This window comes from Stegostoma tigrinum, chromosome 6 (assembly GCF_030684315.1).
Source record: "Stegostoma tigrinum isolate sSteTig4 chromosome 6, sSteTig4.hap1, whole genome shotgun sequence".
In the NCBI taxonomy this organism is placed as follows: domain Eukaryota; kingdom Metazoa; phylum Chordata; class Chondrichthyes; order Orectolobiformes; family Stegostomatidae; genus Stegostoma; species Stegostoma tigrinum.
In genome coordinates this window covers 111,271,727-111,299,279 of record NC_081359.1, presented here as the reverse complement: position 1 = coordinate 111,299,279, position 27,553 = coordinate 111,271,727, and the positions used below count along the sequence as shown (strand labels likewise).

The following is a 27,553-nucleotide window of genomic DNA, read 5'->3' as shown; positions in this document are numbered from 1 at the left end:
CAAAATGTTATTTTCTGAATTACATATGTACAATTTTAATTTGAACGATACATCACTCACTCACTGAAATATTGCTTTCTACAGATTACTCTCAGGCTCAGGTCCTATCCTCCAGTTCTGGAGAAAATAAAACAGTCTACATTATCTAGTTTTTCCTCACACAAACCACATTGGATTTAGTTTTCTGATTTCGTTTTAAAATGGACCCATTCATACTTTTTAAGAACAGAGAGCAGCAATTAAAAGTAACACCCATAACTACCCATCACCACCCTCACTTCCACAACCTCTATCCTACATATGTTTTGATAGACTAATCCTATACACTAATCTTCACACTACATCCCTGTTGACTCTCCAGGAACATACTTCCTTCTCATTCACCTGATGAATAATGCATTTTCCTATGAACAAGATATGTAAATAATTGATGATTATGCTTTCCAAGTTAAACATAATAGCACACAAGAGAAAAGGTGATTTATTCTTAAAAATAATCATGCCCTGGACAAATCTAATTGAAAGTTTGATGTTGTAATAGAGAAGGCAGATGAAGGGAAAGCAGTGGGATTTTGACTCAATGGATTTTAAGAAAACTTCTGACAAAGTAACACAAAAAGACTTGTGAACAAAATTGGGGTTTAGGGAATAGGATGATAAAAAACAGATAAAGAACAGAAATCAGCAAGTCATGGTGAACAGTTGTTTTAAAGTTTGCAGGACAGAAGAAATGCCAAGAATTATGCAGGGATTGCCGTATTTTTATATTCATTGTGATCAAGGTGTGTGTTATTAACATCTGGGAATTTTAAAGGTGAAACAGATGTGTAGTGATAGTGTTGCAAAGGTAATGTTTTTAAGGAGATCAGAAAGTTATTTGAAACAGTGAACTAAATATATCATTTTCATCTAGATGTTAAGTGCCTAGCAGGATACTTCTAGTGCTATCTGATAAAATGTTCAGTGCTTGTTCAGTTCCAGTGCTAATGCATGGAAATGAGGGACAGAGACAGCATTGACCATAAGTGATCATAGTATAATTTTAGGCTACTGTAACAAACATAGACAGAGGGTTCAGTTAAGTATAGTTATTGTGAGGATGTTTAGGAAAGTAACTTGTTCACAAAACTTGTCCTCAAAGATTCAGAAAGAAACCAATCATGAGATCTTACTGTTGTGTATTTATGTAAGTATGTTAAACTATCACATGATGTCATTATGACATCGTAGAACATAGAACATTACAGCACAGTACAGGCTCTTCGGCCCTCGATGTTGTGCCGACCTGTCATACCGATCTGAAGCCCATCTAACCTACACTATTCCATGTACGTCCATATGCTTATCCAATGACGCCTTAAATGTACCCAAAGTTGGTGAATCTACTACCATTGCAGGCAAAGCGTTCCATTCCCTTACTACTCTCTGAGTAAAGAAACTACCTCTGACATCTGTCCTATATCTTTCACCCCTCAATTTAAAGCTATGCCCCCTCGTGCTCGCCGTCACCATCCTAGGAAAAAGGCTCTCCCTATCCACCCTATCTAACCCTCTGATTATTTTATGTGTTTCAATTAAGTCACCTCTCAACCTTCTTCTCTCTAATGAAAACAGCCTCAAGCCCCTCAGCCTTTCCTTGTAAGACCTTCCCTCCATACCAGGCAACATCCTAGTAAATCTCCTCTGCACCCTTTCCAAAGCTTCCACATCCTTCTTATAATGCGGTGACCAGAACTGTACGCAATACTCCAAGTGTGGCCGCACCAGAGTTTTGTACAGCTGCAGCATAAGCTCTTGGTTCCGGAACTCGATCCCTCTATTAATAAAAGCTAAAACACTGTATGCCTTCTTAACAGCCCTGTCAACCTGGGTGGAAACTTACAAGGGTCTGTGTACATGGACACCAAGATCTCTCTGCTCATCTACACTACTAAGAATCTTACCATTAGCCCTGTACTTTGCCTTCCGGTTACTCCTACCAAAGTACATCACCTCACACTTGTCTGCATTAAACTCCATTTGCCACCTCTCAGCCCAGCTCTGCACAAAAGCTCCTGAGATGATGCTGCTTGTCCTGCTGTGTTCATCCAGCTTCACACTTTGTTATCTTAGTTGCATAAAGGTGCATGGTTTCCACAAGTTAGTAAACCTGCAGAAATTTAATGTGCACAACGAAGGGCTCAAGCTCTGAAACAAAATGAGGTGGCACCTCCCAGATTCAATCTCTGGGAGCCCTGATGGAATGATGTGGCTTCCCAGTAGCAGGAAATCCCCCACTTCCTGCTAAGGCCTTCAGCTGCAAAAGATCACAGAACCGTCTGGTGGAATAGTAACTTTATGATTTCTCTGCATAAGAAAACAGAAGGGTGCAGGGTGAAGATCATAGCAGCTACTGAGCAATCAGAGGGTGGAAATACCACCGGGCATCTTGGCTACTACTGGGACTGCATTTGGGCCAATGGAAACTCCAGAGAAAGTTAAATTGGGATGGGGTTGCAGGCAGAGGGACACTGGGAGGGTGGAGATTGTAAGGTCACACTTTCCTGATGCTGGATCCCTCGATTGGGCACATGGTACTTAAGTACAAGAGATCCCCTTACCATCTTCATCATAGGCAGTTGCTGTGCATTTTGCCTGGGTGGCAAGAAATTTAATGGCAGTGGGATGAGGCCCTTAGATGGCATCCTTTAGGCTACCACTCCTGTCTGGGTAGGATAGATGTCTTTGAGACTCCCCTCCCCTCCTGATTCCATCAGATGTAGATGGGAAGACAGGAAGATTTTCATTCTGCACCCTCCCATCCAATTTCATCAGTCACCCTCCCCTGAGCTACTTGGCTCCTGAACCTGCCTCTGGAAGCAAAAGGGCATTAAATTCCAGCCTGATAAAATTGAAATGCTACAATCTCTCACATGGCATTTATCTATCATCCATCTGCGAATAAAGCCTGCTAACTACATTCTACCAGCTAGGTCTGGAAGCATAATATTCTGCAAGACAGAAGGAAGAAGTTTGATTGGTGATGCAATGATTAACCTTACCTGTGAAGATTGGCCAGACTTGAAAACACGCAGGGGTCAGATAATCTGTTATCGTCCAACATCAGAACCTCAAGTGCAGAAAACCTTGGCAAAGGGTTCTTGAGCCTGCATACATGCACGCAGACACACACACACACACAAAGCGATAAGAAATAGTCAGTGAACTTTGTATAAGACCATAAGACTTAGGAGTGGAAGTAAGGCCATTCGGCCCATCGAGTCCACTCCGCCATTTAAATCGTGGCTGATGGGCATTTCAACTCCACTTCCCTGCACTCTCCCCGTAGCCTTTGATTCCTTGTGACATCAAGAATTTGTCAATCTCTGCCTTGAAGGCATCCAATGTCCCGGCCTCCACTGTACTCCGTGGCAATGAATTCCACAAGCCCACCACTCTCTGGCTGAAGAAATGCCTCCTCATTTCTGTTTTAAATTTACCCCCTCTAATTCTAAGGCTGTGCCCACGGGTCCTAGTCTCCCTGCCAAACAGAAACAACTTTGCAGCGTCCACCCTTTCTAAACCATACATTATAGAACATAGAACATAGAACATAGAACAGTACAGCACAGAACAGGCCCTTCAGCCCACAATGTTGTGCCGACCATTGATCCTCATGTATGCACCCTCAAATTTCTGTGACCATATGCATGTCCAGCAGTCTCTTAAATGACCCCAATGACCTTGCTTCCACAACTGCTGCTGGCAACGCATTCCATGCTCTCACAACTCTCTGCGTAAAGAACCTGCCTCTGACATCCCCTCTATACTTTCCACCAACCAGCTTAAAACTATGACCCCTCGTGCTAGCCATTTCTGCCCTGGGAAATAGTCTCTGGCTATCAACTCTATCTATGCCTCTCATTATCTTGTACACCTCAATTAGGTCCCCTCTCCTCCTCCTTTTCTCCAATGAAAAGAGACCGAGCTCAGTCAACCTCTCTTCATAAGATAAGCCCTCCAGTCCAGGCAGCATCCTGGTAAACCTCCTCTGAACCCTCTCCAAAGCATCCACATCTTTCCTATAATAGGGCGCCCAGAACTGGACGCAGTATTCCAAGTGCGGTCTAACCAAAGTTTTATAGAGCTGCAACAAGATCTCACGACTCTTAAACTCAATCCCCCTGTTAATGAAAGCCAAAACACCATATGCTTTCTTAACAACCCTGTCCACTTGGGTGGCCATTTTAAGGGATCTATGTATCTGCACACCAAGATCCCTCTGTTCCTCCACGCTGCCAAGAATCCTATCCTTAATCCTGTACTCAGCTTTCAAATTCGACCTTCCAAAATGCATCACCTCGCATTTATCCAGGTTGAACTCCATCTGCCACCTCTCAGCCCATCTCTGCATCCTGTCAATGTCCCGCTGCAGCCTACAACAGCCCTCTACACTGTCAACGACACCTCCGACCTTTGTGTCGTCTGCAAACTTGCTGACCCATCCTTCAATCCCCTCATCCAAGTCATTAATAAAAATTACAAACAGTAGAGGCCCAAGGACAGAGCTTGTCTTGTTAAGTTTCCATTAGATCTCCCCTCAACCTTCTAAACTCTAATGAATACAATCCCAGGATCCTTAGCCGTTCATCATATGTTAAACCTACCATTCCAGGGATCATCCGTGTGAATCTCTGCTGGACACGCTCCAGCGCCAGTATGTCGTTCCTGAGGTGTGGGGCCCAAAATTGGACACAGTATTCTAAATGGGGCCTAACTAGAGCTTACTAGAGTATACATCAAACTGGACTGATGATCTTCAATATTTTCCCTTATTTAATCTACTAAAACCTTCCATAATCTGAACACCACTATTAAAAGACACACCACACGCTTTACCCCTTAACCTTTCTCTGCACACATACCGATCTAAGGCATCACAGGGTATTGTTAGATCTGGGGGAAATGAGTCCAGATTATTGCCAGTCAGGTGGAGAATTTTGAGTTGAGGAATGAGCCCCAGTGTCAGAATGTCCGTGTTAGACAGTTTGTTATAGGACAGATTCAGCACCTGAAACATATGAACACAAAATTACAGTTACAAGGAGAAGAAGAGACAATCCTTATTGTGCTACAATTGTGAAATTTACAAGATTGTGATGTTTTTGGAATGTATCTTTGGTTTCTAAGAGTAAGGATCTCTGTCTTTAAATTTATGGTAAATGAAAGGGGTTATGTAACATGTACTGAAATCTGTCTGAGTAAAGTCTAGGCAGTTTGATTGTTGGGGTGAAAGGAGGACCAGGTTTCACTGTAGAGGAGGTGTCACATATTTACATTTGGAGACAATGACAGCTATTTCTAGGTCAACATCCAGGAGATCCAAAGTCTCCTAGATTAGCAGAAAGGTGTTATAAGTCACAAGCTGTAAATAGTCATGCTTAAACTATCCCTTTGCTTTGAAGATGAAAGGAAGTTAAGATCAAAAGTAGCTGATCAGCATTTCTACTAAAGTACAAAATTAACATGTTTCCTGTTGCAATAGAGAAGAGGATGGGGTTGCCATTTTGACATCAGGTTGCAGGCTTCCCTAGAAACATAGAAACAGAGGAAAAGAGACTGTAAGATTTATAGAGTCATTGAGTCATACAGTAATACAGCATGGAAACAGGTCTTTCGGCCCAAACTGGCCCATGCTGACCATGGTGCCCACTCAGCTAGTTCCAACTGCCCACATTTGGTCCACATCCCCCTAAACTCTTCTCATTCATGTACCTATCAATTTTTTTTAAAAAATGTTGCTACTGTACTTGCCTCATCCACTTTCTTTGGCAGCCTATTGCGTAAACACACCAATCTCTGCATGAAGACATTGCCCCTCAAGTCCTTCTTAAATCTTTCCCCCCCCCCCCCTCACCTTAAACCTATACCCTCTAGTTTTCAATTCCCCATCGCTGGGAAAAAGACTATATGCATTCATCCTATCTATGCCCCTCATGATTTTATATACCTCAGTAAGGTCACCCCCCAATCTCCTACATTTGAAAAGTAAAGTCCTATGATGGCCAACCTCTCCCTATAACTCAGGCTTACTAGTCATGGCAACATGCTCATAAATCTTCTTTGCACACTTTCATTTTAACTATACTTTTCTATAATAGGGTGACCAAAACTGTACACAATACTCCAAGCACGGCCTCATGATAGGTCATCCCCTGAACCAATACCTGGAGCTCAACTTTCCCTTTGAACTATATACGACATTAACAAAATGTCCTAACTCCTATACGCAATGCCTCAACCAGTGCCAGCATGCCAAATGCCTTCTTCACCACCCTTTTTACCTGTGAAGTCACTTTCAATTAACTATGTATTTGCACTTCAAGATCTCTCTGTTCCATAACACTCCTCAGGACCTTACCATTTACTGTATAAGTCCTATCTTGGTTTGACTTTCCAAAGTGCAACACCTCACACATATCTGTTTGAATTGCATTTGCCAATCTTAGCCTACTGCCCCATCTGATTGAGATCCCTCTGTAATTTAAGATAACCTTCCTCGCTATCAACTATACCTCCCAACTTTGTATCATTCAAAACTGAATAATCACGACTTGTACATTCACATTCAGATCATTGATGTAAATAACAAATAACAAAGGTCCCAACACTGACCCTTGTGGCACACCACTAGTCACAAGACTCCAGACCGAGAAGCAACCTTCAACCATCACCCCCTGCTTCCAATCTTCAAGCAAGTTTTAAATCCAGTTAGTTACCTCTCCCTGGTTCCCATGTGACCTAACCTTCATGAATAGCCTGCTGTGTGGGACCTTGTAAAAAACTCTACTAAAGTCCATATAGACAACATCCACTGCCCTTGCTTCATCTATCTTCTTGGCTACCTCTTCGAAAAACTCTAAAAGATTTGTCAGCCATGAATTCCCACGCACAAATCCATGCTGACTATCCCTAATGAGATCTTGACTATCCAAATGTTGGTTGATCCTGTTCCTCAGTATTCCCTTCAGTAATTTGCTTACCACTGATGTCAGGTTCACTGGCCTGTAGTTCCCTGGCTTATCTTTGGTACCTTTCTTAAACAATAGAACAACATTAGCCACATTCCAGACTTCTGGAACTTCACCAGTGGCTAAAAATCTCTGCAAGGGCGCCTGCAATTTCTTCCCTTGCCCCACAATTTATGAGGATGGACTTGATCAGGCCCAGTGGACTTATCCACCTTAATGCAATCTAAGGCTGCAAACACCTCCTCTCTGGTAATGTGTGTGGTCCAAACCATCCCCACTTACTTCCGTTGTTTCCTCAGCATCCATGATTCTCTCCTCAGTAAACACAGAGGAGAAATATTCATTAAAAAACTCCCTCATCTCCTGTGGCTCCACACCATGCTGATCTTTAAAAGGACCTAACCACCCTCTTACTCTAGCTTTTACAATATAGTCCTCACATGAAAGATCTTTCTAAGCTGAACGAAACTGAATTATTTGCTATAAAAACTGTAACTATGGAGAATGTGATGCGCGATAAGTAAAACGCTTCTAGATTTTATAGTATGTCTACAAGTGATAATGATGTTTAGTCAATAGTGTTCTTTAGTCATTTGATAAAATAATATTTTTAAAAAATATGAAATCTTGATGGGTCATCCAATGAGCCAATACCTGGAAGCTCAACTTTCCCTTAGAACCATAGAAATGATGCACCATGAAACGGGGGGGGCATTATTTGGCTAAATTTTTCCATTTCCCAAAGACACCCAGATGTTCTTTCTAATCCCACTTTTGTGCACATGGTGCATAGCTCTACAGCTTACAGCACTTATCATGCAGGTCCAGGTACTTTTCGAAGAGTTAAGTTTCCTTGCCTCTACCACTAATGAGAATATCATATGCTTTCTTTCTCTGTTTAATAATCTCCTGTATTTTTTTAGACAACCATGGGGTCTAGATTTGGCTGTACCATTCTTATTTCTGGAGGGGACATGTCTGCTTTGTGCCCTAAGGATCTCACTTTTTAGTACCTCCCACTGATTTATCCTTTAACAGTCCTGTCCAGTCAACCTCAGGCAAATATTTCTCAGTTTTGTAAAATTTGTCTTCTTCGAGTTTAAAACTTTTACTCCTTATTTAGCGCTGACCTTTTCCATAATAATACTAATCCTCTTGTTTCTGATCTGAATCTGATCTAGTTAAACTATGCTTTAATTCCCATTCCCCCTGCCATACTAGTTTAAAACCCCTCCAATGGAATTAGCAAAAGCACTCGCGAGAATGTTTGTTCCAGCTCTACCCAGGTACAACCCATCAGGCTTGTACAGGTTCCACCTTCCCCATAGATGGTCCCTATGCCTCAAGAATCTAAACCCCTCCTTGGTATACCATTCCTCCCGCCACACATTCATCCGAACTATTCTCTTATTCCTGCTGTTGCTAGCACGTGGCACTGGAAGTAATATTTTAAAAAGATCTACAGAGATTATAACAAGAACGGTACAGAGAGAATAAAGAAGTTATTGGCCTGGCTGCCTTGACTATTTGGTTTGAAAGGCTTGTATCTGATGTGGGAGAAATCCAGAAAAATTACAACCGACATATGAATTAGTAGTAGGCCACTGGGTTCCTTGAGTCTGCTTCGCCGTTCAGTAAAATCATGGCTAATCTGATTTCTCTGCATTCCCATCCACTCTGGTAATACTTCACACCCTTGTTTAGCAAGAATCTATCTATTCCACTTTAAAAATATTCAAAGACTTGACTTCCACTGTGTTGAGGAAGAAAATTCCAAAAACTCACCATACCTCTGTGAGAAAACATTTCTCCTCAAGTCTGTCATAAATGGGCAACCCTTTATTGTTGAAACAATGGCCTCTAATTCTAGGTTCTCCCACAAGTGAAAGCATTCTCTCCACATCAATCCTGTTAAAACCCTTCAAAGTCTTATATGTTTCAATTAAGTCACCTTTCGTTCTTCCAAAAACCACCAGATACAAGCCTAGAGATAGTAGGAACTGCAGATGCTGGAGAATCTGAGATAACAAGGTGTAGAGCTGGGTGAACACAGCAGGCCAAGCAGCATCAGAGGAGCAAGAAAGCTGACGTTTCGGGTAGGACCCTTCCAATCTGTTACGTAAAGACAACCTGCCCATTCCAGGTATTAGTCTTGTAAATTTTCACTGAACTGCTTTCAACATCTTTCCTAACAGTACACCTCAAATAGGGAGATCAACACTATATACAAAACTGCTCAAAAATTCCTATTGACACTTGGCACTGAAGTTGCATCCAACAAACTTTACCTGTAAGCCTGGTGGGCAGTTCCTGTGACTATCAGACACCAGTCTAAACTGAATAACTTACCTCCAAGTGAGGGAAATCGTCTGAGATCAGCTGCACTTTCTGCAGACCATTCATTGTGAGATCCAGTTCTCGAATAGCAGGAAACAGTTTAAATGGTTCTGAGAAAAAAAAGAGAAAATAAAAATACGCACACAGGTTATACAGGCAGGGTAACCCAAATTTGCAGTAATAATTGTGAAGACAAGTTCAGATATTGTAATTCAGGTAATCTATCATCTTAATTTCTAAGGGACAAAATTAATAGTTGCTTGAACAATTGTGGATTAATGGAGGAAATCCAGCACGGGTTTTTTAAAGCCAAATTGCGTTCAACTAACTTAACAGAATATTACTGAAGTAAATGTGTCACATCTTTACATTTTGCACTCTTCAGGACAGACACCAGGATGCCAAATTTCATATGGAACAGCGAAGCATACAACACCTCTCCTCCGTAGGAAACAGGAACTAGTTTATCAGAAGGGTCATGGAGCTCAAAATGTTAACTCTGCTTTCCTTCAACAGACCTGCTGAGATTCTCTAGCAACTTCTGTTTTGAATATTGTTAGAGTTGCATTCATTCAGGCAAGTGTAGAGGTTTCTATTCTATCACACACCTAACCTAGGTGGTGGACAGACTTTGGGGACTTAGGATGTGTGCTGCATGCTGATTTTGTAATCACATTATTTATAAGGCTGGTCTACTTCATTTTACCATTAGCTATAATGTTGAGGAGAAGGGGATCCTGCGATTTTAATACTCTTGAATGTGAAGAGGAAATGGATAGATTTTCTCTTGTTGAAGATGGTCATCGCTGCTTCACAACTACCGAGCAATGTTACATGACAGTTGTCAGTCCAATCTTGTCCAAGTCTTGCTAGACACAAGCCAGACTGTTTCAATATCTGATAAGTCTAGAAGTACTTTCCAGAAGGCCTGTGACAAGGTACCACACAAGATGCTGCTAAATAAGTTAAAAGTTCATGATATTAGGGGCAAAGTACTTGCAAGAATAAAGGAATGGCTGACTGGCAGAAGGCAGAGAGTAGGGACAACCACAGTGCTGTTCCAGAGGGAGTTTCAAAATTTTGATCCAGTGACACTGAAGGAACAGCAATTTGGTTCTAAGTCAGAATGGTGAATGGCTTGGAGGTGAACTTGCAGATGGTAGTCTTCCCATGCATCTACTGTTCTTGCCCTTCTAGGTAGTAGTGGTCATAAGTTTGGAAGATCTTATCAAAACAGCCTTGATAACTGACCTGGTAGCCACAGTATTTACACAACCTGTCAATTTAATTTCTGGTCAATGGTAACTCCCATAGGTGATATTGGACCATTCAGAGATGGTAACACCTTTGAACATTAAAGTGAGATGATTAGATTGTGTCTTTTCGAGAGGGTCATTGCCTAGTACTCATGTGGTATGAATGTTACTTATCTGCAGCAACAAACCCAAATAAAACAGACAAAACGGGCTCAGAAACCATAACCACTCTCCCCTTTTGGTTTGGGACCACTTAGCTCTGTTTATTGCATGTTGCTTCCACTGTTTGGCTTGCAAGTAATCTGATGTTGTAGCTTCATCGGGTTGACGCCTCATTTTTAGGTATGCATGGTGCAGCTCACAGCATGTCCTCTTGCATCCTTCATCAAAGAAACCTACATCAAAGACATTTCCGAAATGACTGCCAGACTACTCGGACCTCTTGGCACCAGGGTAGCCCACAAACCCACCAACACACTAAAACAGCAGCTAATGAACTTAAAAGACCCTATACAGACAACAAATAGAACAAACGTCATCTACAAAATACCTTGCAAGAACTGTGACAAACACTACATTGGACAAACTGGCAGAAAACTAGCCACCAGAATATATGAACATTAACTGGCCACAAAATGACATGACCCACTATCACTCGTATCCTTACATACAGATAAGGAAGGATACCACTTTGATTGGGACAACACATCCATCCTAGGACGAGCCAAACAGAGACACGCACGAGAATTCCTAGAAGCATGGCATTCCAACCGGAACTCCATCAACAAACACATTGATTTGGAGCCAATCTACCATCCCCTGAGAAAAAGAACAGGAAATGACATCACCAACCCAAGGAAACCTAACCAGATAAATAGAAAGCGGGACATACCACCAGCGCTTCGTCGGAGGCTCACTGATGATGTTACCTAGAATGGTGACGAAACGTCTGAAAACTAACCTTCCAGCTCAGCGAGCAAACTCACATCCAGAGCTTTAATAATGTTTGCCTCTTATGGTGCCATCTTAGGTACAGAGATAATGGGAACTGCAGATGCTGGAGATTCCAAGATAATAAAATGTGAGGCTGGATGAACACAGCAGGCCAAGCAGCATCTCAGGAGCACAAAAGCTGACGTTTCGGGCCTAGACCCTTCATCTTAGGTACAAGTAGCTGGGCACAAATCTTGGATACAAAAGAGAAGTAAAAGTGGTTGCATTACTTTACAGGTTTTAAAAAATAAGTTAGAAATAAGATATAGTTAGAGGGTTGACATTACAGTAAGGTAAAAAATTTCAAGTAAACATTACACTGTAGCAACCCAGTGCAGGATCTCCGCACATGGTCTGACCGCCTGTGCCAGACCTCAGGCCAACAACTGTCCCCGTTCCATACCGGCACTCAGCTGCTCTAAGGTAAGTTCCAGCACTGCCTGCGCGGCACTGGTCTCTGTCTAGGACTCGGTCCCTGTGCTGCTCTGGAACGAGCTGCTCACACACTGTTCAGAGACCTCTCCCCATGCGCTGCTCTGGGACTCGCTCCATGTGTGCTGCCCTGGTACCCGTTCCTCACAGGTGGCTCATTCTACACCATCTCAAAGACAACTGTTTTATACCACTAGGTTTAATCAAGACATCTGCAAAATTTTCAAACTAGAACTAAAAAAATTATTTTTTATGCAATTGGTATTTCCCCAAGCAAAAAAAATCATTTCTAGAACATTCTAAACTGAAAGCCTCATGCACAACTGTTCATTTCATTTGCTCCCAATAAAAACAAATTCTTATTAGCCTCCAAGAATTCTCTGACTGTTTCTTTTAAGAAATCGCTACAGCATCAGAAATGCCGACACGTTCATCATTAAACTCCTTCAAAGACACACCCCAAGATCAACATGCCGCTAGCTCAAATGCAAATTCTAAAATTAATGTTATTGAAGTATCAATAACTCACACACTTTACATCAAAAGAATTCCCCCGATTCCCACTGGCTCTAGTTTTGTTGGAACTCCTTGCTGCTACACTCAGTCAAATGCTTCCTTTATAGGAAGGGCAGTCATTTACACCTCCTTTCTGAAGTTCATATCTTCTGTTCTTGCTTGGACCAGAGCAAGTGCCATTCCATATCACTGTCAATGATCCTTTCCATCATTTTGTTGATGATCAAGAATAAAGTAATGTTAATTGGCCGAGTTGAATTTGTCCTGCTTTTCGTGGATAAGAATCAACAAGACATATCTGCCCAATTTTCCACATTGCTGGGTAGATGTCAGTGTTATGGCTGTACAGGAACAGCTTAGCACTGGAGCACAAGTCTTCAGTTGTATTATCGGAATGTTGGCAAGGTCCATAGCTTTGCGGAATCCAATCTCCAACTGTTTCTTGATATCACATGAAGTGAATTCAATAGGTTGAAGACTGACATCCGTGAAGCTAGGGACCTTCACAGGAGAGAAGATTCATCATTTGATGTGCTTGTCATTTGCATTGATATGCTGCACTCCTCCATTGTTGAGAATGAGGATATTTGTGGAGCATTCTACACGAGTTAGTTGTTTAATTGCCTGTAAGTATTTATGACTGGATGCGACAAGATTGAAGAACTTAGATCTGAGCTCTTGGTTTGGGACCACTTAGCTCTGTTTATTGCATGTTGCTTCCACTGTTTGGCTTGCGAGTAATCTGATGTTGTAGCTTCATCGGGTTGACGCCTCATTTTTAGGTATGCATGGTGCAGCTCACAGCATGTCCTCTTGCATCCTTCATTGAACTAGGGTTGAATTCCTGGCTTAAAATAAAACAGAAAGTATTGGATAAACTCAGTAGATTTGGGAGAATCTGTAGAGAGAGAACCATGCCAGTTTTCAGCCAATTTGATTCATTCCACGTGATAGCAAAGAAAAGCTGAAGGCACTAGATATTGCAAAAAAACTATGGTCCCGGAAAATATTGTGGTAATAATACTGATGCTCCAGAACTTGCAGCACCCCTTAGCCATGCTGCTCCAGTACAGCTGCTACACTGGCATCTACTCAACAAGGAGGAAAATTACTCCAGCATGTTTTATACACAAAGACCAGTCCAACTCAGCCAATTACTGCCCCATCAGTTTACACTGGGTCATCAGTAAAGTGATGAAAGATTCGTCAACAGTGTTATCAATCAGCACCTGCTTTGCAATTACCTGCTCACTGACACCCAGTTTGGGTTCAGCCAGAGCTACTCAGGTCCTGACCTCATTACAGTCTTAGTTCGGACATGGACAAAAGAGCTCAATTTTTGAGGACAGAAGATAGTGGCTGACCTTGATATCAAGGCTATATTTGTCTAAATGTGGAATCAAGAGCCCCAGCCAAACCAGAGTTAACAGGAATTGAGGTCAAACACTCCACTGGTCGGAGTCATATCTGGTAAAAAGGAGGATGGTTGTAGTTGTAATGGTCAGGCAGCTAAGCTCTGCAGGAGTTCCTCAGGGTCCCCAGAGTGTCCTAGGCCCAACCATCTTCAGCTGCTTCAACAATGCCATTCCCTCCATCATAAGGTCAGAATTGGGAATGTTGGCTGATGATTGCATAATGTTCAACACTAATCACAACTCCTCAGATGCTAAAGTAGTTCATGGTTAAATGCAGCAAGATCTGGACAATAACCAGGATACGGTTTACAAGGGTTAAGTGACATTTACATCTCACAAGCAGTGTGCTGGATATGAAGCCCTACAGTTCCCTGAGTTGTATTAAAGATTTTTTAAGTGAATTAAAACAAATTGCCCAATTTCCCTGTCTTTTAGACCTAGGACGACAGAAAGCACAGTCAATGGCTCTGTACTTAAGAGGAATTACTTTTCATTACGACTAAATAGATTCTACCTACAGGTGAAAAATGAGAAGCAGTCAGCATATAACTCTACTGGCTAAAACTGTGTCCCAGTTATAAACTCACTCTCTACACACACATACAGACAGACACAGACAGGAAACAAAAAAATGGGTGTTTATGGGCAGAGGGAAAAGCTAGGAAAGCTATTCTGTGGACCCTGTTTACAGGATGTGCCGTGATTCTCCAGGTCCAGTTCATCTGGAAACCTTCTCCCTCTGCTGCTTGAATGAGCAGCTGAGTAAAGAGTACTTAAAATGAGCATTAGATTACTTGCCTTCAAAATGTGCAGCAGACCCTCAATAATCCTTGGTTTTTAAAACAGTTCTTCTTTCATTCCAGTCCACAATCAAAAACACACAAAAAAAGGCCCTCACACAGTGCTAGGCAATGACCATCTCTAACAAGACAGAATCTGATCATTTCCACTTGACATTCAATAGCATTACCATCTTTGAATCCCTCGTTACTAATCACCCTCCTTCTAAGAGCGATTTTTCCTCTTCTCCCTCTGGACAAAAAAAATTGCTGTGGATAGCTTTCACTACTGTTCTAAACTCAGCCTCAAAGCAAATATTATTCAGGCTTATTTTACCTCTCTCTTTCATCTGTCTGGACATTTTCAAGTCCCTGCTTTGCTAAGCCTTCTGCGAGTTTAGGACAATTCTGAGTTTTGGGTGGACATATATCATATATAATTACATTGAATGTATATCACAGATTTAGGCCATTCAGCCCAACTGGTGCATGCCACTGTTTATTCTCCATGTAAGCCTCCTCCCACTCATTAACATATCATGCCAGTCTTTTCTTTTTCAAGTTATTATCAAGGTTCCCCTTAGCTGCATTTCAGCTATTTATCTCAAATTTTAGGTCTTAGCCATAGTTCAGCTCCTGCGGCCATCCATTTCTTGGGGGCTGACTGACTAGTCACCTGTGGGGGACATCACACCTATACGTGATTCTGTTCTCATGTGCGCGCACACTTTGCAACAGGAGCTTGTACTGCGCATACTTTTTTCCCTCCATTGTCCGGGGTGCTGAGATAACATATTTCCTCGGTGAATGAGTTGATTCTTACCCAAAGGCAAATGGTTTTCTGCTGCATTTACATAAACCACAGAATCAAACAACTTAAGGTCTTCTTGTTTAACCTAAGAAAAAAATACTTGTAAGAAGATGGTTAACACCAATTTGGACTTATTACAATATTTATTCACTTGTAAGATATTCACTGTAGCTTATCTGTTTACTTCCTTACTGAGGAAAATACAACAGTTTATTTCTGTCAGAAACAAATTGATAACAATGTCACTGCTAGAAACTAAAAACACCAAACCAAGCAGTTACAAACGCCAGGATAATAAAATGTGAGGCTAGATGAACACAGCAGGCCAAGCAGCATCTCAGGAGCACAAAAGCTGACGTTTCGGGCCTAGACCCTTCATCAGAGAGGGGGATGGGGTGAGGGTTCTGGAATAAATAAGGAGAGAGGGGGAGGCGGACCGAAGATGGAGAGAAGAGAAGATAGGTGGAGAGGACAGTATAGGTGGGGAGGGGATAGGTCAGTCCAGGGAAGACGGACAGGTCAAGGAGGTGGGATGAGGTTAGTAGGTAGATGGGGGTGCGGCTTGGGGTGGGAGGAAGGGATGGGTGAGAGGAAGAACAGGTTAGGGAGGCAGAGACAGGTTGGACTGGTTTTGGGATGCAGTGGGTGGAGGGGAAGAGCTGGGCTGGTTGTGTGGTGCAGTGGGGGGAGGGGACGAACTGGGCTGGTTTAGGGACGCGGTGGGGGAAGGGGAGATTTTGAAACTGGTGAAGTCCACATTGATACCATTAGGCTGCAGGGTTCCCAGGCGGAATATGAGTTGCTGTTCCTGCAACCTTCGGGTGGCATCATTGTGGCACTGCAGGAGGCCCATGATGGACATGTCATCTAAAGAATGGGAGGGGGAGTGGAAATGGTTTGCGACTGGGAGGTGCAGTTGTTTGTTGCGAACTGAGCGGAGGTGTTCTGCAAAGCGGTCCCCAAGCCTCTGCTTGGTTTCCCCAATAGAGAGGAAGCCACACCGGGTACAGTGGATGCAGTATAGCACATTGGCAGATGTGCAGGTGAACCTCTGCTTAATGTGGAATGTCATCTTGGGGCCTGGGATGGGGGTGAGGGAGGAGGTGTGGGGGCAAGTGTAGCATTTCCTGCGGTTGCAGGGAAGGTGCCGGGTGTGGTGGGGTTGGAGGGCAGTGTGGAGCGAACAAGGGAGTCACGGAGAGAGTGGTCTCTCTGCACCGCACAACCAGCCCAGCTCTTCCCCTCCACCCTCTGCATCCCAAAACCAGTCCAACCTGTCTCTGCCTCCCTAACCTGTTCTTCTTCTCACCCATCCCTTCCTCCCACCCCAAGCCGCGCCCCCATCTACCTACTAACCTCATCCCACCTCCTTGACCTGTCCGTCTTCCCTGGACTGACCTATCCCCTCCCTACCTCCCCACCTATACTCTCTCCACCGATCTTCTTTACTCTCCATCTTCGGTCCGCCTCCCCCTCTCTCCCTATTTATTCCAGAACCCTCACCCCATCCTCCTCTCTGATGAAGCGTCTAGGCCCGAAATGTCAGCTTTTGTGCTCCTGAGATGCTGCTTGGCCTGCTGTGTTCATCCAGCCTCAGATTTTATTATCTTGGATTCTCCAGCATCTGCAGTTCCCACTATCTCAGTTACAAAGGCCAGCATCCCTTAAGCTGATTGTGGCTAGTGTGTGAGAGTTAAAGGTTAATGGGTCAGGGATAAGCAAGGAAGAACTTCACCTTAACTTGACATCAGACAGTGCAGCTAAAACTGCCGGGCTTTCTACATGGCCTGGGCTTCCCATCAATTGACCATTCAAAATTGAAAATACTGAAGGGCAGATGGGCTTCCCCTAAAGTCTGATAGGCCAAAGGTTGGTAGATAAGTGATGGGATAGCCTTCAACCCAGCAGCAAAGGAGCACCAAATATATCCCCTAGAAGTAATGGAGGTTATAATCATTAAAGTATCATAAACTGGCATGTAAAATTAGATTCCCTACAGAGTGGAAACAGGCCTTTTGGCCCAACAAGTCCACACCGCCCCTTGAAGCATCCCACCCAGACCCATCCCTCTACAACCCACCCACCCCTGAACACTATGGGCAATTTAGCATGGCTAATTCACCTAAGCTGCACATCTTTGGACTGTGGGAGGAACCCGGAGCACCCAGAGGAAACCCACGCAGACACGGGGAGAATGTGCAAACTCCACACAGACAGTCGCCTGAGGCAGGAATCGAACCCAGGTCCCAGGTCCTATTAAAATGATTAAAAAAGACAAATGAAATGCAGGCCTTTACACCTGGAGGATTGGATACAATTGTAGAAGTCATATTACAGCAGTACAGAACGCTGGTTAGGTCACACATGGTGTTCAGTCTGTGCTGCACACCTCAGGAACCATGGCTTGTATTGACCTTGAAGACAATGCAGAGATTTACTAGATGCATACTGGGACTCCAACGGTTACACCATGAGGAGAGAATTGGGTTGCATTCTCTGAAATTTAGAATACGAAAGGTTTTTTTATGTTAAATGTTTTCAAGACAATAGGGAGATAAAAAAGGGTAGAGAGAAACTGATCCCACTGATTGGAAGAAATCCACACTGTAGGGAATCTAATCTAAACTTAACAACTAACCTGAGGTTAAGAAGTCTAGTTTGAAAAACACTTCCACAAAGCCTAATTCACTATCAATATGTAGATGGTCCTGCAGTGATCGTAACAGGGTCAGCCAGGTGAACACCATAAATTATGAGTTCTCTGACTGGGGCTGTTTATCTGGTCCAATCAGGGAGCTCTGGCTGACAGATAGAAACAGAGGTGTCAGAAGTTCTGTTCACTATGAGAGTTGGCTTTGAGGAAGCCAGACCAGCGTCAAATACTGTCCACGTGTAACTAAAGGGTGACTTGGTGACAGGATACCAGCCTTTGTGGAGTCATTTCTGTGGTGACGACAGAAAAAATATGCTCCTGAAGAAATTTGCTTGCAATAGTTGTCTTTGAGTTGGGCAACATGCTGCTATTTGGGAAGCATGACTTGTTGCTCTGCCTTCAAAGACTGGCCACAATTATGTGGAAAGAATACCTTATTTTCTCCAGGCAAATAGCATTGGGGCAGATGAAAAGCAATGAGTAATTATCTTGGAATCTCCAGCATCTGCAGTTCCCATTATCTCTGAGTAATTCTCCTGACAGCTTGTGATTATTAGGAGCCTAACATTTCCCGAGCACCAAATTTCACCACCTGAAGTAAACTGTCTCTCTTGCTTGGAGGAGTCTTATGTCCAGACTCACTTAGAAGAGTCTTGGTGTTCCTAATGCCATTTCACCTTTCAGGTCCAAGAAATCACATTTAACGTGGTGCGGAGTCTTCTCCCATTAGCAACCCTGCTGGAGGTATCCCTGTAGCTCTTGTCACTGATGACAATATCAAACTGTGAACACAAATAGATCTAGTCCTGTCAAAACTGAAACAGGTGGTGCTGATCTGGGCCACAAAAGTGCCATCACAGCCAGAATTGAAACCTTTCAGGACCTGGAGAGACCAGATCACTGTAGAGAATAGCATTGTATTATGGCGAGCAAGCATGATTGTCCTGAGCACCATGGTCATCTAGAGGTTTCCCGACTGAAGTCGGGAAGGAAGGTATATCTGGTGGCCAGGACTGGATGCAGGCATAGCTGTGTTGGTGAGGCAGTGTCCAAAGTGCCAACAAGGACAAAATTTACCACTAGCAGCTCCCCAACATTTGTGGGAATAGCCAGCAAAATCATGGACTCGGTTACGCGTCAAGTATGCAGGTCCCTTCATGGGCTCAACATTTTTAGTCATTGTGGACACCCACTCAAAGTAATTGAACATGCATTGAATTTGTTTGTCAAACACAGGTACAATGATAGATAATAAAATGTGAGGCTGGATGAACACAGCAGGCCAAGCAGCATCTCAGGAGCACAAAAGCTGACGTTTCGGGCCTAGACCCTTCATCAGAGAGGGGGATGGGGGGAGGGAACTGGAATAAATAGGGAGAGAGGGGGAGGCGGACCGAAGATGGAGAGCAAAGAAGATAGGTGGAGAGGGTGTAGGTGGGGAGGTAGGGAGGGGATAGGTCAGTCCAGGGAAGACGGACAGGTCAAGGAGGTGGGATGAGGTTAGTAGGTAGCTGGGGGTGCGGCTGGGGGTGGGAGGAAGGGATGGGTGAGAGGAAGAACCGGTTAGGGAGGCAGAGACAGGTTGGACTGGTTTTGGGATGCAGTGGGTGGGGGGGAAGAGCTGGGCTGGTTGTGTGGTGCAGTGGGGGGAGGGGATGAACTGGGCTGGTTTAGGGATGCAGTGGGGGAAGGGGAGATTTTGAAACTGGTGAAGTCCACATTGATACCATATGGCTGCAGGGTTCCCAGGCGGAATATGAGTTGCTGTTCCTGCAACCTTCGGGTGGCATCATTGTGGCACTGCAGGAGGCCCATGATGGACATGTCATCAAGAGAAGTTGGGGTTGTGTAACATTACACATAACAATCTATACGTTAATTATACGAAGATATGATCAAGGAGCAGGAGTAGATCATTCGGCTTTCAGTCTGTTCTGCCATTCAATAAGGTCATGGATGACCGACTGTAACCTCATAGCCAATTTCAGCCCACCCCAACAACCTTGCTTTACTGGACACCAAAAATCGTAAGTACAACCAACTCACGGGCCCCTGTCACCCACAAGAGGATTCCTGCGCCTCCCAAATCCCGACTCTGTCCCTGCCCCTCCCACACCATGCACCCGCCGCCATTGACCATGAGGACACGGCCGGAGACCCCACCGATGACGTCACATCGGCCTCCGCCGGCCACAGAACTTCCGGAACCGCTGCTGCAGTCACCACCTCCACGTCCAGGTACTACAGCCCACACACCACCCTCACCTCAGCTGCTGCCGCCCACCCCGATCCTCCCACCGCCGACGGAACCCCGCCCACGGCCGACGCCGACGGAACCCCGCCCACGGCCGACGCCGACGGAACCCCGCCCACGGCCGACGCCGACGGAACCCCGCCCACGGCCGACGCCGACGGAACCCCGCCCACGGCCGACGCCGACGGAACCCCGCCCACGGCCGACGCCGACGGAACCCCGCCCACGGCCGACGCCGACGGAACCCCGCCCACGGCCGACGGAACCCCGCCCACGACCGACGACATCATCGCTCCGCCCACAACCTCCACAGCCTGCAACCCCAGAGGAGACAGCCACCCTGAGCCCTGCCGAATCTTCACCATCCCCCCAGACCTCCCACTGACTGAGGACGAACGGTCAGTCCTGAGCAAGGGGCTCACCTTTGTCCCCCTACAACCACACATCAACGAATACCAGTCACGGTCGGACATAGAGCAGTTTTTCCGCCGTCTTCGCCTGCATGCCTACTTCTTCAACCGGGAACCCAACCCTCCTTCCACTGACCCCTTCACCCGCTTCCAACACAAGTCCTCCTCCTGGACACCACCCCCAGGCCTCCTACCCTCCCTCGACCTCTTCATCTCCAACTGCCGTCGAGACATTAACCGCCTCAACCTCTCCACCCCTCTCACCCACTCCAACCTCTCCCCCGCAGAACGGGCAGCCCTCCGCTCCCTCCGCTCCAACCCCAACCTCACCATCAAACCCGCAGACAAGGGTGGCGCAGTGGTAGTATGGCGTACTGACCTCTACATCGCCGAGGCCAGACGCCAACTCTCCGACACCACCTCCTACCGCCTCCTCGATCATGACCCCACACCCGAGCACCAAACCATCATCTCCAACACCATTCATGACCTCATCACCTCAGGGGACCTCCCACCCACAGCCTCCAACCTCATTGTTCCCCAACCCCGCACAGCCCGTTTCTATCTCCTTCCCAAAATCCACAAACCTGCCTGCCCTGGTCGACCCATCGTCTCAGCCTGCTCCTGCCCCACCGAACTCATCTCCACCTATCTGGACTCCATTTTCTCCCCTTTGGTCCAGGAACTCCCCACCTATGTCCGTGACACCACCCACGCCCTCCACCTCCTCCAGGACTTCCAATTCCCTGGCCCCCAACACCTCATATTCACCATGGACGTCCAGTCCCTGTACACCTGCATTCCGCATGGAGATGGCCTCAAGGCCCTCCGCTTCTTCCTGTCCCGCAGGCCCGACCAGGCCCCCTCCACCGACACTCTCATCCGCCTAGCGGAACTCGTCCTCACACTCAACAACTTCTCTTTTGACTCCTCCCACTTCCTACAGACTAAGGGGGTGGCCATGGGCACCCGCATGGGCCCCAGCTATGCCTGCCTCTTTGTAGGTTACGTGGAACAGTCCATCTTCCGCACCTACACAGGCCCCAAACCCCACCTCTTCCTCCGGTACATTGATGACTGTATCGGCGCCGCCTCTTGCTCCCCAGAGGAGCTCGAACAGTTCATCCACTTCACCAACACCTTCCACCCCAACCTTCAGTTCACCTGGGCCATCTCCAACACATCCCTCACCTTCCTGGACCTCTCAGTCTCCATCTCAGGCAACCAGCTTGTAACTGATGTCCATTTCAAGCCCACCGACTCCCACAGCTACCTAGAATACACCTCCTCCCACCCACCCTCCTGCAAAAACTCCATCCCCTATTCCCAATTCCTCCGCCTCCGCCGCATCTGCTCCCACGATAAGACATTCCACTCCTGCACATCCCAGATGTCCAAGTTCTTTAAGGACCGCAACTTCCCCCCCACGGTGATTGAGAACGCCCTTGACCGCGTCTCCCGCATATCCCGCGACACATCCCTCACACCCCGCCCCCGCCACAACCGCCCCAAGAGGATCCCCCTCGTTCTCACACACCACCCTACCAACCTCCGGATACAACGCATTATCCTCCGACACTTCCGCCATTTACAATCCGACCCCACCACCCAAGACATTTTTCCATCCCCACCCCTGTCTGCTTTCCGGAGAGACCACTCTCTCCGTGACTCCCTTGTTCGCTCCACACTGCCCTCCAACCCCACCACACCCGGCACCTTCCCCTGCAACCGCAGGAAATGCTACACTTGTCCCCACACCTCCTCCCTCACCCCCATCCCAGGCCCCAAGATGACATTCCACATTAAGCAGAGGTTCACCTGCACATCTGCCAATGTGGTATACTGCATCCACTGTACCCGGTGCGGCTTTCTCTACATTGGGGAAACCAAGCGGAGGCTTGGGGACCGCTTTGCAGAACACCTCCGCTCAGTTCGCAACAAACAACTGCACCTCCCAGTCGCAAACCATTTCCACTCCCCCTCCCATTCTCTTGATGACATGTCCATCATGGGCCTCCTGCACTGCCACAATGATGCCACCCGAAGGTTGCAGGAACAGCAACTCATATTCCGCCTGGGAACCCTGCAGCCATATGGTATCAATGTGGACTTCACCAGTTTCAAAATCTCCCCTTCCCCCACTGCATCCCTAAACCAGCCCAGTTCATCCCCTCCCCCCACTGCACCACACAACCAGCCCAGCTCTTCCCCCCCACCCACTGCATCCCAAAACCAGTCCAACCTGTCTCTGCCTCCCTAACCGGTTCTTCCTCTCACCCATCCCTTCCTCCCACCTCCAGCCGCACCCCCAGCTACCTACTAACCTCATCCCACCTCCTTGACCTGTCCGTCTTCCCTGGACTGACCTATCCCCTCCCTACCTCCCCACCTACACCCTCTCCACCTATCTTCTTTGCTCTCCATCTTCGGTCCGCCTCCCCCTCTCTCCCTATTTATTCCAGTTCCCTCCCCCCATCCCCCTCTCTGATGAAGGGTCTAGGCCCGAAACGTCAGCTTTTGTGCTCCTGAGATGCTGCTTGGCCTGCTGTGTTCATCCAGCCTCACATTTTATCATCTTGGAATCTCCAGCATCTGCAGTTCCCATTATCTCTGATACAATGATAGATAAGTTGTGAGCATCTTTTGCAATATACAGGCTCCCAGAATTGTTGGTCACAGACAACGTGCTGTCATTTACCAGCAGGGAATTTGAATATTTCCTAAAGTTGAATGGCATTTGGCATATACAGACATCTCCATATGATCCATCGTTCAATGGTCTGATGGAACCAGCAGTCCAAACTTCAAAGGCAATCTTAAAGAAACAGCCTACAGCCTCATGAGATACCAAACTGTCCTGGTTTCTATTCGATTGTCAGACCACCCCTCATGCAATGACAGGGATAACTCCAACAGCATTACTAATCAGAAGAAGACTCTGCACCAGGTTAAATCTCTTCTTCCCAGACCTGTGGGCGAAGAGGGCAATGGCAACAGAAATGCCAATGCCGGACACAAGAGTCCTCCAAGTGAGAAAGATGGTTTGGTGCCAAAATCAGGGAAATGGCTCTGCATGGGTAAGAGGCATGATTAGCAAGAGATCAGGTCCCATAATGTACAAAGTTTGCGTACGTGAAGCAGTCCTGAAGAAGCATGTGGGCCATTTAAAAGCTACAAACTCACAAATGGGGCAGGAGCAAAACATACCCGCCCCTCAAAAAAGCTGGGAAGACTGTCGAAAACTATGGGTTTTTCCCCTCTGTCTAGCGATAAAGAAAGCTCGGAGTCTGAGGTGGACGTACTGGATGAAGAGTCATCTAGGCTCGAAATGTTAGCTTGCTGTCTCTCCCTGGATGCTGTCTCACCCACTGTGATTTCCTGCATTCTTTGTTTTCAATACAGATTCAGCATCTGCATTAATTTGCTCCTACAACTTTTAAGAAATTTGGATCAGTACAATATTTGGAGGGATATGGACAAAATGCAGGCAAGTGAGACTAGTTTGGTTTAGGATCATGGTCAGCATGGACAAGTTGGACCAAAAGGTCTGTTTCAATGCTGTATGACTGCATGACTCTACTTAAAAAGGACCTGAGGGGCAACTTTTTCACAGAAGGTGTTGCAAAAAAGGAACAAGCTGCCAGAGGAAGTGGTAGAAGTGGATACAACTACAATATTTGAAAGACAATAAAGCGTGAAGCTGGATGAACACAGCAGGCCAAGCAGCATCTCAGGAGCACAAAAGCTGATGTTTCGGGCCTAGACCCTTCATCTGATGAAGGGTCTAGGCCCGAAACATCAGCTTTTGTGCTCCTGAGATGCTGCTTGTCCTGCTGTGTTCATCTAGCTTCACACTTTATTATCTTGAATTCTCTGGCATCTGCAGTTCCCATTATCTCTTATATTTGAAAGACAGTTGGACAGGTACATGGATTGAAAAGGTTTAGAGGGATAGGGGCCAAATGCAGGCAAATGGGACTGGTTCAGTTTAGGAAACCTAATTGGCATGGACGAGTTGGACCGAAGATCCAATTTCTGTGCTGTAGGCTCTGGGATGTTGATTCACAAATTCTTTATCAGAGATTTACAGATTTGATTAATCAAAGCTATGAAAGAATATAGGCAAAAGGAGAGCATTATGAGGTAGGTCAACACAAATCACTGATTAGTGGAACAGATCTGAGGAAATAAATGGCTGCCTCCTCTTCTTACATTCTTGACATTTTATGACTTTAATCCCCATTCACAAGCACACAATTGTAATTTTAACACCATACATACGGAATGGAGGTTCTGGTCACTAATATTCACAGTACACAGGTCAGAGTAATTATCCACACAATGCAGCCGTTTCTGTAAAGAATAACAGAGTAGGTGAAGAAACTCAAATCTATCCTGGCAGATTCCATAGCTGAGAATGTAGATATTGTTTAAATTAGATGAACCAGTTTCAGCCCACTATACTTCAGCTTTATCTAACATTCTTCTTCATATTTAAAGCATGGCAAATTTGCTTTTCCCATCAATTCGAAGTTTGTAAAACTTGTGGTTGGAATGAATGGTCAAGCCTGTTGGATTATTCATGAATTGAAAACATAAATTGCTGACAAAACCCAGCAGATGTGGCAGCATCTGAGTTCTGATGAACAGTCACAGGATTCAAAACATTGACTTTGCTTTCTTCACATAGATACTGCCAAACCTGCTGAGTTTCACCAGCAATTTATGTTTTTGTTTCAGATCTCAAGTATTCACAGTTTTTTGTTTAATTTTAGGGGGTTACTAATGACCCTAGTTTTAGAATCATACCCCGGAAACAGGTACAAGAAGTCACCTGTGCTATCCTGACCTCTTTAATCAAAACAGCGATATGTATGACCACACACAACTTTTCTTCATATTTATTAAAGACATTGCCCAAGTCATTTACATCTGCATTTAAGAACTCCCAATTGGCAATCATTTGTCATTTGCTTGCTGTGCAACTTCTACATGTGTCTCTCTAAACAATCAGTTGCTCACCTCCACATCAGATTAGATTTGAATTATTGTTGTTGTATGTCCCTAAGCACAGTGAAAAGTTTTGTTTTGTATGCAGTACAGGCAGATCATAACATACAGACATATAATCATAGAGTGTTTAAACTGAGCAAGGCATACACGATTATGGCTGCACAGGAGGTGCTCAAAAGCATGATCAACATTAGACTTGAAATTTGAGAGGTCCATTCAGCAGTCTAATAATAGCAGGGAAGAAGCTGTTCTCGAACCTGTGGTACATGCATTTAAGCTTTTGTATTTTCTACCTTACAGAAGAGGTTGGAAGAGAGTATAAGCAGGATGGGAGGGGTTTTTGATGATGTTAGCTGCTTTTCTGTGGCAATGAGAAGTGTAGATGGATTCCATGGATGGGAGGCTGGCTTGTGTGACGGTCTGGGCTGGAGGTTGTTACAGTCCTTGGCAGAGCAGTTGCTGTACCAAGCCGTGGTGCACCCAGTCAGAATGCTTTCTTTGGTGCATCAGTAAAATTTGGTGAGGGTCCTTATGGACATGCCAAATTACATTAGTCTCCTGATGCCTTTGTTTCCGATAAAACCCTTAACTCTTCCGCATCCTGGACACTGCTTCTAATATAGCTTACCAGCAGGGAATTGGTTATGGAGTAAGAAACAGACACTTGTCGTAATAGATATGTACTCCAATTTGCAGGACATGGCTAATGTTCCCTCAAAGCTGTTTGATATCAAGAAACATTGGAGGCACTGGATACTACAAAGGCTACAGGCCCGAACAACATTCTAGCAATAGTACTGAAGACGTGCTCCAGAACTTGCCGCTCCCCTAGCCAAGTTATTCCAGCACAGTTACAACACTGGTATCTGACCGACAATGTGGCAAATTGCCCAAATATGTCCTGCACATAAAACGCAGGACAAATCCAACCCGGCCGATTACCAGTAAAGTGACAGATCAACAGTGCTATCAAGCAGCATTTGCTCAGCAATAACCTGCTCAGTAACAGCCAGTTTGGGCTCTGCTAGGGCCACTCAGCTCTAACCTCATTACAGACTTGGTTCAAACATGGACAGAGTTGAATTCTACAGGTGAGGTGAGAGTATCAGCCATTGACATCAAAGTTGCATTTGACCGAGCGTGGCATCACAGAGCGTTAGCAAAACTAGAATTAATAGGTATCAGGCGGAAAACTCTCCGGTGGTTAGAGTCATACCTGACACATAGGAAGATGGTCGTGGTTGTTGGAGGTCAGTCGTCTCAGCTCCAGGGCATCTCTGCAAGAGTTCCTCAGGGTAGTGTCCTTGGCCCAACCATCTTCAGCTGCTTCATCAATTACTTTTCCTCCATGTTTAGGTCAGGAGTGGGGATATTCACCAATGATTGCACAACGTTCAGCACCATTCGCTACTCCGCCAGTCCTCAAATACTGAAGCAGTCCGTGTCCAAATGCGGACTGGACAATATCCGGCTTGGGCTAACAAATGGCAAGTAACATTCGCTCCATACAAGTGCCAGGCTATAACCATCACCAACAAGAGACAATCTAACCACCGTCCCAAGACATTTAATGGTGTTACCATCACTGAATGCCCCACTATCAACATCCTGGGATTTATCATTGATCAGAAAATAAACTGGACTCACCACGTAAATGCAGTGGCTACAAAAGAG

General features: G+C 45.3%; 1 protein-coding gene across 1 annotated transcript in view; it reads right to left on the bottom strand.

Annotated features, from left to right (window-relative positions):
• Positions 1 to 27,553, bottom strand: part of xrra1 (X-ray radiation resistance associated 1) — a 97,178-nt gene that overhangs the window by 43,384 nt on the left and 26,241 nt on the right. The window contains exons 5-9 of the mRNA XM_059646972.1: positions 25,148 to 25,219; positions 15,562 to 15,634; positions 9,360 to 9,457; positions 4,905 to 5,050; positions 3,042 to 3,146 (exon numbers count right to left, since the gene is read on the bottom strand). Coding sequence (XP_059502955.1) covers positions 3,042 to 3,146; positions 4,905 to 5,050; positions 9,360 to 9,457; positions 15,562 to 15,634; positions 25,148 to 25,219 — 494 coding nt within the window. The remainder of the gene's footprint in view (positions 1 to 3,041; positions 3,147 to 4,904; positions 5,051 to 9,359; positions 9,458 to 15,561; positions 15,635 to 25,147; positions 25,220 to 27,553) is intronic.